This window comes from Cibotium barometz, chromosome 61, assembly GCF_041138505.1.
Source record: "Cibotium barometz isolate CiBa-2024 chromosome 61, ASM4113850v1, whole genome shotgun sequence".
In the NCBI taxonomy this organism is placed as follows: Eukaryota; Viridiplantae; Streptophyta; class Polypodiopsida; order Cyatheales; family Cibotiaceae; genus Cibotium; species Cibotium barometz.
The window spans coordinates 37,528,297-37,541,258 of NC_141106.1; the positions used below are offsets into that span (position 1 = coordinate 37,528,297).

A 12,962-nucleotide genomic window follows, 5' to 3' on the forward strand; every position below is an offset into this window, starting at 1 on the left:
CACATCCTGGTCTTCTAAATGGGGTTCTTATCACTATGATCTTTTACAAAGTAAACGGGGTAACTTGATTCTCTTAGCTCCACAGTTAGAAACCCTTGATCTTCTGTATGTCCTCTCACAATCTGTGGCTCATCTATCCTTGCCATAAGTTCTACAGGGTCGTCAGGTGGTGAAGTCAATAGATCTTTTTTTTTTGTGCTCTCAATAGCTTTACAGACTTCATTTGCATGTCGCTCCTACCCACAGCACTAAACTCAGGATCCAACGCAGTGACTCCCCGCTTAAGCTTTCTTTTTTCTGAGAAGTAAGACACTGGCATGAATTAGAAAAGGGGAGTAACCCCTTATTGTATTTGTGCAATTTGGCACAATAAAGCAAATCCATTACCCCTACAAGGGTTATATCACGCCAAACTGTACAAATTTCTCTCTCTCTCTCTCTCTCTCTCTCTCTCTCTCTCTCTCTCTCTCTCTCTCTCTCTCTCTCTCTCTCTCTTTAAGGGTGTACTGTATGTGTGTGTCTGTGTGTTATATGGTTCTCTATGTGTTGTTGTTGTTGTTGTTGTTGTTGTTGTTGTTGTTGTTGTTGTTGTTGTGTGTGTGTGTGTGTGTGTGTGTGTGTGTGTGTGTGTGTGTGTGTGTGTGTGTGATATAAGTGTATATGTATGTGGGTGTATGTGTGTGCAATTTGGCACAATAAAGCACCTCCATTACCCTTACAGGAGCCATATTGCGCCAAAATGCACAAACTTCTCACACTCTAACTTCAACTCTTTCTCTAACTCTTTCTAAATCTCTTTCTCTAACACTTTCTCTCTATCTCTCACTCTTTCTCTCTCTGACTAACTCTCTAAATCTCTATCTATCTCTCTCTAACTATCTCTAAATCTCTCTCTATTACTCTCTCTAACTATCTCTAAATCTCTCTCTATTACTCTCTCTCTTTTTGTGTTACTCTCTCTCTCTCTCTCTCTCTCTCTCTCTCTCTCTCTCTCTCTCTCTCTGACTAACTCTCTAAACCTCTATCTATCTCTCTCTGACTATCTCTAAATCTCTCTCTATTACTTTCTCTCTCTTTGTGTTACTCTCTCTCTCTCTCTCTCTCTCTCTCTCTCTCTCTCTCTCTCTCTCTCTCTCGTTTGTGGGTTTACTGTATGTGTGTGTCTGTGTTGAATATGGTTCTATGTGTGTGTGTGTGTGTGTGTGTGTGGATGTGATATAAGTGTATATGTATGTGTTTGTATGTGTGTGCAATTTGGTGCGATAAAGCACCTCCATTACCCTTACAAGAGCCATATCACGCCCAATTGCACAAACTTCTCTCTCTCTCTCTCTCTCTCTCTCTCTCTCTCTCTCTCTCTTTATCTCTCTCTTTCTTTGTGAGTGTACTGTATGTGTGTGTCTGTGTTGTATACAGTTCTCTCTATGTGTGTTTGTGTGTGTGTGTGTGTGTGTGTGTGTGTGTGTGTGTGTGTGTGTGTGTGTGTGTGTGTGTGTGCGTGAGAGAGAGAGAGAGAGAGAGAGAAATAGATTGTGGCTATCTGTTCCTGCATGTCTGTGTGTCCTTGTGTGTGTGTGTGTGTGAAAGATTGTGTCTATCTGTGCATGCATGTCTGTGTGTCTATGTATTTGAGTGTGTGTGTGAAAGATTGTGTCTGTCTGTGCATGCATGTCTGTGTATCTGCGTATCTGAGTGTGTGTGTGTCTGTGTGTGTGTGAAAGATTGTGTCTATCTATGCATGCATGTCTGTGTGTCTGCATATCTAAGTGTGTGTGTGTGTGTGTGTGTGTGTGAGAGAGAGAGAGAGAGAGAGAGAGAGAGAGGAGCAAGCAAACTTACCTGTTGCCATTTGCTTTCTGGTGGTTACGTGGGCGTGGATGCTGGATTCTCTTTCTGTCGTCGCTGGAATCTCTCTCTGTCTGTGGGTTCCTGAAAAATCAGGATGCTCTCTCTCTCTCTCTCTCTCTCTCTCTCTCTCTCTCTCTCTCTCTCTCTCTCTCTCAAATACGAGAACCGTTTTTAATAGTGGTGTGAGGATTAAATAACTTTAAACGAGCCCACGTGTGTAATAATAATGGACACGTGTGATGTTGACAATTGACACATGGGGTTTGTGAATATTAAAAAACGACTCTTTTTTTATTCTATTTGTAAAACGGTGCACCTAAGAGAGAGAGAGAGAGAGAGAGAGAGAGAGAGAGAGAGAGAGAGAGAGAGAGAGAGAGAGAGAGAGAGAGAGAGACAGATCCATCGAGCACGATAGCGATCCATCGACCACGACAGCCACCGACAGATTTGGTATGTGTTTCTCTTGCACACACTCGCGCGCACACACACACACACATACACACACTCATGCAGGAACACACAGAGACACACACACACACACTCATGCACACACACACTCATGCATGCACACAATGGGACACACACACACACAAGGAGAAACACATACAGCATAGACATACACATCTAGTAATGCTACACACACACACACACACATACAGAGTGTGTGTGTGCGAGGTTTTTACAATTTGGCGCGATAAGGCGCTTTGAAGCCAAACTGAAGAGCTCTATCGCACCAAACTGCACACACATACACACACACATATACACTTACATGACATCCACAACAAACACACACACACACACACACACACACACACACACACACACACACACACACAGAGGTATTTTTATGGTTTGGCACGATATGGTGCTTGCATGTCTAATGCTTGTTTGATATCATGCCAAATCGCACTTATTATTATAGAGGCCTCGTTGGTGCAGTCTAACACAGGACATACAGAAACACACACACACACACACACACACACACACACACACACACACATGCATGCACGCACGCACACACACACACACACAGAGCGAGAGCGAGAGCGAGAGAGAGAGAGAGAGAGAGAGAGAGATTGTGTTATGTCTCTTTCTACCAAGCTAATTGGTAGATATCATGGCGAGAACAAAGGCCACTGCAAGGAGACAGGGTAAGGGGCCTAGATTGGCAGCAAAGGCTACCTCTCAGAAGAAGCCAAGGAAGAAAGGAAAACCTATTCATATTCTGAAGAAGCAGGCCAGAACAAGGAGATTCTCACAGAACTTCTACATTTTGAAGGAGATTAGGAAGGCACAGAATTGTGTGGAGTTATGTGTTCCCAAGCTCCCTTTCCAAAGGGTGTGCAGGTCTATATGTGAGAACTTGAGCCTATCCCGTAAGGTGGAAGAGGACAGCCTTGCTTTGTCTACAGGAGGCTGCTAAAGACTTTCTCATAGAGTACTTCAATGACCTATGTGTTGTGTGTGCCCATGCACATAGGATGACTATAATGCCCAAGGATAGTGAGACATTGAAGAGCTTAGGTGGAGGTATGACAAGCTTCTACACCCTGCAGAGCTTATAGACCCAAAGATGAAAAACATCCTCATGATTCCACCAGCAAGAGCTCCTCAGGATAAAATAAAAATTATAGATATTACACATGATATTAACACAAGAGCCAGGGTAGAATAGAATGCCAGACGGGAGGAAGAGTAGAAGGCAAGAAAAGACAAGGATCGACAAGTAAAATCAAACCCAAAGAATCTCCAAGAACAGTACATCAAAGAAACATAAGATTTGGAGTCAATCAACCTGGAGATACTAAGGAGCTTACAGAAGGGCATTTTTGTCTTCGTGAATATGGAAGATGGTGAGTGACAGCTCTCTCTTGACATCGTGGATGTCAGAACATTGATGGATAGGACATCACAGATCACAGATACTATCCTATATGTCTGTTTAAAAAAGTAGGTATCCGAATTGTATTTTCTGATGATATGGTACTTCCGTCTTTGGTTCTTCCCTTTTTCTTCAATGAGTTACCCTTGTTTTTGCAGTTTAATAAAGTTCTAGCTTCCATGTGAGAGCCACTCTGAGGTGTTTATTCTCAACTCTCATCTGGCACCACTGCTACGCGAAGAAGGAGTACTTCCCAACAAGAGATTCAAAAGTGGTCACCTATTTGAACATGCTGGAGGTTACCATATTAATTTTTCCATACAAATCAGGGTATGTTACTCCTCTATCTTGTTAGCTATATACATCTAATAGATAGGGGATGCCTTAGTTTTAGATATTTCTGCTTTTATAGGAACCACTGGAGCCTTACCGTTTTATAGAATTGGATAAGAGAATCGTGTGGACTCTGAATTCAGTACCAAGATCACATCTTGGTACTTACCGTTTTATAGAATTGGATAAGAGAATCGTGTGGACTCTGAATTCAGTATCAAGATCACATCTTGAGTTAGGCCTATAAGTAAACATTCAAAGCACCCTAGTAGGGAGGCAAACAATGAAGAACCTAAGGATGCCAAGGGGGCTAGTGAGGATCCCAAGCTTGATGAAGATCCCAAGCCTAATTTACCTGATGTAATGTAACCAACTCAATTTTAAGAATTGTTTCTATTAGCTATTTTTATCCCTTAACGATGATTATAAGTTTCAATCATATTGAGGCTGATTAGAATCATGTCAACAATAATGGTTCCAGACGCTGAGGAGGCTTATCATCTTGGATGTTAATGGATTGCTACTCAAAAGACAGCCCAAGAGCTTTGGACCAAGTGCTACAGGGAATTACAAAGTCGGAGAAATGCATGTCATGCTAAGGCCCAAACTGTATCAATTTATCAACTTTGTAACTAAGCACTTTAGATTGGCCATCTGGTCCTCAATGATCACACATAATTTGATGACCTCTTGTCACGCTAGTTTGTAACTAAGCACTCTAGATTGGCCATCTGGTCCTCAATGATGACACATAATTTGAGGCCTCTTGTCACGCTAGTTTTGAGAGAATCTAAGATTGAGGAAACAGAATTGTATTTCGTATATGACCAAAGGCACTGTTACATTGACCCAGGTGTTTTTCATCCCAAAACAAACCTAGGGTTTCCTTACTTATGAAGCGCTATGTGGATATCTAACACCCGTATAATCCCACAAATACATTATTAATTGATGATACCCCTGATGAGGCTATGTACAATCCCATGGGAACATGGATATCACCCTTTCCTTTCGAAGGTAATGCAGATGATGTTTATTTGGAAGAACAATTGGTTCCATATTTAGATGGATTGTACAAAATGAGAACATGATCCACATTATAATAATCTACATGATGAGAACTTGCACGAGTTCTGCTAGATAAAGGAGCTGCCAACTTGCTATCCCTCAATGTCTGCACAAGCCATTTTGGCATACGCCTAGATTCTTCTATGGCTGCTCTCTCCTCATCCACTACATCCTCAATAATTGCCTCATCACCAAAAGGCTGATTTACATGCTAATTTTACACCTGCAAAGGCTGAATTTCAACACTTAGTTGAGCATTCAATTGCTCTACATATGGCTTCCCTCCATTAAACAAAGGTAGGAGCAAATCAAACATGTCATGTGAGCATACATTCTGCTATTTTTTGCATGAAAGCATGGGCTGAACTGAGTTAGACACCATATCATGCCTTTGAAGGCGTAACAAACTGCCATAATTCAGATGGCTAAATCATACACATGCCATAATTTTGCATCACTCATATCACGAGTTGTAGAGACTAGGAAAGCATCATGCTGCAACTTCTCAAATACATCCATCTTATATAGGCCATGAAACAAGGTACCTAAGACAATGACAGAATAACCATCATTTCTATCCTAAACTGTACATCTATCATCCATAAATTTTATCGTCAAGCCTAACAAGGTTAAGGCTAAAACTGACATTAAGTTCTTCTTAATGCCTGGCACATATAAAACTTTAGAAAGAGTAAATGCATCCCCATTTGTAGCAGTGATGAGCACAATTCTACCGACTCCTTTGACAGGATATGAGGAACCATTTGCACATGTGACGATTCTTACACTTGGGACAGATTCCAGAGATGAGAACAATTTTTTTTGTGAACTAATGTGCTTACTAGCACCATTGTCAAAGTACCAAGCATTCGATTCTGCCACTGACATGCATACATCATGAACAAAAGAGTCATAGCTGCAATGTACTGTCCATGCCCAATCATCTTGAGCAAAACTTGTAGATTCCTTCTTCTCTGCACTTGGTGCAGATACATCAACCCCACAGCCATGCCCAATTCTTTCTTTTTCTCCTTCTCTAACCTTTTCTTGCACTCATTTATGTAGTGCCCTGGTTTCCTGCAATAGTGACACTTGCCCTTCTTTTTAGGCTTATCACCTTCTTTCTCTGCATCCTTACCTGAGGATTCTGATTTTGGCTTATAGCCACCATGCAAAGAAGCTTTACCCTTGTCTTTATGCAACAAAAGATTGGTCACCAACTCACATAACATATCTGTTTTGCCTAGACTGCTCTTCTTGCAAGAGTACTGAAACCAACTCATCAAATGTAAGGGCATTTGGATTTCCCTTCATCATGAGTCTAAGGGTAGAGGCAAAACTCTAAATAAGAATCCGGCAATGCATTGAGAACTATGGGCACCAATGTACTATCAGGATATATCTCATCCATACTAGCAAGATGCTCCTTAAAATCTTTGATCTTGGTCAAGAAGATGTCCATTGAGTCTCCCTCATTTATGTGCTCAGACTCCAACTATTTGCGTAGATATGCAACACGTGCTTCATTGCGCACTTGGTATAATGCAGCAAGTGCATCCCATGCGTGTTTTGAAGTCTTACATGATCGAATATGAGGAATAATAATTTGCTTCACAGAAAGTGCAAGCAATGCATGTGCCTGTGCATCTCTTCCATCCCATCTCGTTTGAGAAGAAGTGGGAGGTACTGGTGGTGCATGTGGAGGAGCCACATTTGTATCATATTCTACTTCAGATGTACCTGCAGCACCTGGTTACATTGGTAGTTGTGAAATAGGACGAGTTTCACTACCAATGAAGACATTCCAAAGGTCTTTAGCAACTAATACATGCCTCATCATATAGGACCACAATGGATAGTTAGTCCCATCAAGTTTGTCCTCAGAGGAGACAACATGTTGAATTATACATCAGCCATGACTTTCTAGCAAATGCAAAATCTTTCAACACACTACAAGTACTCAGTATTGAATGCAACCCTGGGTGGCTCCCAACTGACTGAATCACCTACAAAGTGTATGAAAAATAACACATAGTAGAGAATAGAGTGTTACTGGCGAAAGTATGATGGTTGATGTTGTTGAAGACACTGTAGATGCTGCTGCACACCAAATCTTTGCCGCCGCTACTACACAGCCCAAACACCCAAAATTGAGCAGAACTAATCCGAAATGATGCCTCTAGAACGTCTGCAGAAACCTTACGGTGCCCAAAACGCGCCCGAATCGTGCCACCAAGGATCCCAAAATTTCCGTATACTTCATATAAAGTACACTACAGTATATACCTTCTTCTTCTAAGAGGGTATTGTGACGTGAAAAATTGATATCTTTCATTGTCAATTTTGTGCATATTTTGATGGTTTCTCAATGGTAATAAGGTGGAAGCTTGTCCAAGAAGATTGCGGCGCCCACAATGGAATAACGGCGTGGTGATGCGGCGGCAACCTAGAGACATAGGCATTCTCGCACAACTGTACAGTCCACTTCTGTGCAAATGCCATTGGGGCAATTGCTACGCAATTCACCAACATTGTGGGGGCAGACATAAAAGAATGGGTAAAGGGCAGCGGACTAAGGCCAACCAACACTACAAAGGAGGCATTAAGGATGTCTAGTTTTGAAGGTTCTCATCCTCTCTTTTAGAGATGTCGATTGGAAGGTTTTAAGCAAGGCTGCATAGAATTCGGGGAATGTTAATTCCGAGATCAATCTTTCTTTTATTATTGCTTCACTTGGTTTAGATGAGGAACAACTCGTAGCATGATCATCTTCCAGCATGTTGTCATCTAAACGTATTGCTTCTTTACAACATTGATTGAATGTTTCCGGATTGGATACAATGATCAAGTTGTGTAAGCTGTTATTCTTCAAGCCCATCATGAAACATCTCTTCAATTGAGGATCGTAATTTTTCCCATGACTTGCATTGTGAGTCCAAGAGTTTTATCCGAAGGATAAAATCTCTAATGGATTCATTTGGTTGATGCTCAATTGAATAGAGTTCTATTGCTGCACTCCACTAGGTTGCATTATATGTCTCGTATAATGATATTTTACCAAAAACTACGAGGATATACGTGAATAAATGTATAATTCAAGGAATAAATTTTTTTTAAAAGCATTTGAATCGAACAAAAAGAATTCGATTGAAAACTTTTTGATCGAAAGCCATTCGATCAAATAAACAGCACCAAAATAAAAAACGTGAAATTGCCCCCCATTTTCACCATCTCTTACTCTCTCTCTCTCTCTCTCTCTCTCTCTCTCTCTCTCTCTCTCTCTCACGATTTGCATAGGTTAAAAAACAAAAAATTTAAATTTTAGATTTTTAAAATTAGAATTTTCAAATGTGTTTTCAAATTAGAATTTGTTTTAAAAATTTTAAAAATGCATTGTTCTCATTTGTATTGCATATGTTGTCCCACTCCGCTATTGTTACGGATACCGTTGTGGGACAACAATTTGTGTGTAAAGCATATTTAAATTTAAAAAAAATATCTTCATTTGCATTTTTGCATTTGCATTGCAGTGTCAGTGCAATGTTGAATCGAACGTTGTTGTGATTACTGCAGCCTACTTCACCATTGCTAAGTATGCGACGGGTGGTGATTGTAGGTTTGTTTGTTTGCTACCTATGTGCACTGTGCCATTGTTTCAGGTGGGATTTTTCACTTCCAGGTTTTTGTTTATATTCACCCGTATGAGTACTCTGTCATCACTGTTTCGGGTGGCAATGTATCACTTCTAGGTCTTTCCTTCTTCTCTTTAGGCACCACCTTTGTACAACTTTGTCACTGGTTTGGGTGGCATTGTTGTACTTCCAAGTTCCCATATCATAGATTCTAGAATATAGATTAGTTGCTAGAACACCCCAAGCATTTGTACTCAGTGCCACTGATTCGGGTGGCACTTTGAGTGCTTATGTTCCCTAGGAATGGTAGGGGGAAGGCAGTGTTGAGATAGTCAAACGTCTGTGCCATTGTTATGGGTGGTATCGAAGTTCAGCTAGCTTGATACTCTCTTTCACTCCATTCATTATGATAAGCTTTTGCATAGCCATGCATGGTGAAATCAACATTCATGATTCTATCATACTTTAGATTTAGGTTTATATCCATAGTTTTCTTGCCTTCTCTTTAAGTGAAGTATCAATTGCGTCTAGGAAAACTGTGCCCCTTGGACATATACACATAATGTCAATTAATGGTTTTTTTTTACAACTTGTCCATCCATCCAGCGCAATAGTACATCCAAAGCCTGGCAATAAATCAAGCAAGTCTTTGATCCATTGTATGCTTTACTTTATCCAAGTACTCTGTACGGATTTTATTGTAAGGTGGAATAGTAAATTTTGATCATGCTTTTGCTGCGCAAAACAACGCATCTTGAAATACAGGGTTACGCATGACATTAAATGATATCCCACAAGCAACAAACGCTTGTGTCCACTTCAAATGCATCTCCAATGTTGTAATTCAATCAAAGGCAAAATATAGTGGACTAGACTATTTGCTCACACCATTACTTCGTCTTGAGGTAGCAGTGCACATAGGAGACGTCGAGTGCATGTTAGAGGGTTCCCCAATTTGCAAAGAAGCATTCTCTTTTACTGAGCTGACGCATTCTCTTGCTGAACTGACACATTCTCTGACGCTACTGACGCATTCACTTGTGGACATACTGCATCCTCATCTTGACCAATGCATCCTTGAGAACATGATTCCTGTAATATGTGGTGATATTTGTTACCTTTGGTTGCCATGGATACTGCCTTGGTTTTTAGTTTTGCAACATACTTATATAACTTAGAAGTCAATATTAGATAAAATGAAAAAAATCCCTCAAAATGGGAATGTATTTAAAAAATTTGTTTTGGCCATAACTTGAACATGCAAACTCCAAATTTGTCGGACAAAGTAGATCTAGATTCTACTTTTCAAGATCTTTCCAATGATATGTCACATGAATATGTTTTGACAAACTTTTGGATCAGTTTACTATACCCCCACTTTTTTCATGGGAATGGGATTTTTCCCACTTTATCTAATATTGACTTTTAGTGCTAATGTTAGGTGGTGGATTAGAACAAGCTGCAACATTAACACCAACTCTGAATAGATACTCCTTAATCCTCATTGCATTGCCATGAAATTCATGGCCACAAGACTTACATTTAACATGAGATGTGTATCTACCATGCTTCAACTCATTTACATAGTCCCACTCAAACCCTCGGGATCCACCCATCGTAATCTTAAGCTGTTTAAAGCACAAAATTACTCATGAGCAACTTTACATCAATAAATGATCATTGATGCCATAAAATAACCTACACATCTACCATCATTCTATACTTAAAAATTTCTATTTCTAATTTTGAATTCATATATTGAAAAATAATTGTATACACAAACAAAGAAGCAAATACAAATAACAACAAATATCCACACTTATTGAATCTTACTACCCCAATGCCATTTATGAAGCTAGCTTCTAACACGGTCTATCAACAATGTCCCACCCCTTAGACCCAAGTGTGAACTATGTTCGAACACGAGGGATTCTAGCTTCTGCAATTTAATAACCTATACCCCAGTGTGAACTATGTTCCAACACAGGGGATTTTAGCTCCTTTAAGTAACCTAAACCCTAGTGTGAACGATGTTCCAACAAGGGGATTCTAGCTCCTTTAATTAACCTAAACCCTAGTGTGAACCATGTTCCAACACAAGGGATTCTAGCTACTTTAATTGACCTAAGCCCTAGTGTGAACAATGTTCCAACACAAGGGATTCTAAATACTTTAATTGACCTAAGCCCTAGTGTGAACAATGTTCCAACACAAGGGATTCTAGCTACTTTAATTGATCTAAACCCTAGTGTGAACAATGTTCAAACACAAGGGATTCAACTACTTAGACTCACTAACCCTAGTGTGAACTATGTTGAAACACAAGGGTCTCAACCTACCTAAATTGCCTAATTTAATAGTTCTAACTAAATTAGATTTTTTTTTTCTTACCACAAGTGGCAAGAGGCAGATTCCTTTTGCAAGAACCCGGGGAATTGTACAATGACAGTGCGACCCATAAGCAAGCTTATATAGCTAATAGTAATTGTTTCGATAGAATTGAATTCGAACAAAAGGCATACGATAGAATACCTTTCGATCATATGACATTCGATCGAATACCTTTCGATCGTATGACATTCGATCGAATACCTTTTGATCGATTTGCTAGGACTAAAACATTAAGTCGGACGTGGCATGGAATAATACGATCGTATTTTAAGTGTATTTGACTAAATACGCCCTTATTCGTGTATAACATATAATGCAACTTAGGCACTCCACCGATCACCTTGTGTGGAAAAGCCATGTATAAAGGCTGATTTCAAGGTTTTGAAGTTGGTCTTAATCGTTGGCATTAATGTGATGAACCATCGACTAGCTTTTCCCTCTAAGCATAGGTTCAACGCATGTACCTTAGGGCAGTTGGGATTTCCAAAGGCTTCACATCTCTATTCAAACATTTGAATGAATTGAACAGGGTCTGTTGTTCCGTCGTATTTGCCATAATTTTAGAAATTTATACGGCCGTATTTTTATATGAGTGACTGAGACCGTATGTGAGTGCTTTTGTTGGGAGAGACTCACTAAGTCCTTAGGCTACGTCCCTTCCTAGACTAGTCAATATGTCCAGGGTGTGGGCATCCAAGAAAGGGTTGGTACCTATAGGATTTGTGGGAATGATAGGTAACAGACCCAAGCCCGGTGGGATCGAAGTGATAGGGGGTGTAAAACCCGATGACACGCTAGTTTATAGGCATAGCCAATGGTATTGAGAGGTGCATTTGCGGCATAGATCTCAATGGCTCGAAGATGTTGGCCATTGGGTAGCCTATACCATTTTTGGCGCCTCTGCCAGGGAAACACCTTTGTTTCTTCCATCCTCTTTCAGTTTCAGCCCCCATTACACAAGTTTCATCATTGCCTTTGCATTCTGGTAGTGCATTGTGTATGGAATGAATGGATAAGGTTTGAGTGGAAGTAAAGGTTTATGAGAAATTGATCATTTTTGTTGTGTGGGTGTGTACTAGAGTGACCTTAGAGGAAAGCTCCAATGTTTTTCCTTTAAATTTTGATGTTTGTATCACTAAATTTGTGACATAAATGAGCAGGGTGATACTTTGTTTTTGCTTCTTTGAAAAAGTCCGTGTGATCCCTGGCAATCCCTCTATCGTGGCCATGTCTGATTGCATAAATGCTCCTTAATGAGCAAACACTTTTTTTTTTTTTGCTTTTTATATTCTCTACTCAAGAGGCTTGGCGTTCTCTTCGCTAGGCCAAACGGGTGTCTGTTTACCTTAGATTAGGTGCTATACGCACGCAAATGACCTTAGAGATAATTTTTCAAAAAAAGCGTGTGCTTATATCTTCCTAGATGGAAGAGGAGATCCTAGAACCTATTTTCCATCATTGTCTCAAGATGAAAAACATTTCTGGGAATTTTTTCCCTGTTTCACAGCACATTTTTGGAGGTGTTCCAAAAGGAATTTTAAAAACCTCTGTATGATGAAGTTGTATTATTTTTGGAGTACTACAACTTTGTTTCCTTGAGTCGTCCGTGATTTTATCGTTTAGACCCTCAAAAAGTATCCCGAATATGGTTCGTCGTTGTTTTCGCGCTGTTTTTTGTGATTTTTCGTGGTTTTTGGGCTGTTTTTTGCCTCGACTTTCGGGTCAAATTTTGAGGTTGTTGGTCGGAGGCAAAAGTGATCGATTTTGACTCCAGATGGCCAAGTCCAAAGTCGATGAGCTCG

At 40.1% G+C, this 12,962-nt stretch overlaps 1 protein-coding gene across 1 annotated transcript; it reads left to right on the forward strand.

Annotated features, from left to right (window-relative positions):
* Positions 1-2,971: 2,971 nt before the first annotated feature.
* LOC147604861 (uncharacterized) lies at positions 2,972-3,277 on the forward strand. The gene has a single exon (XM_086795016.1). It carries the CDS (start codon positions 2,972-2,974, stop codon positions 3,275-3,277), a length of 306 nt encoding a protein of 101 aa, XP_086651142.1.
* The last annotated feature ends 9,685 nt before the right edge of the window (positions 3,278-12,962 follow it).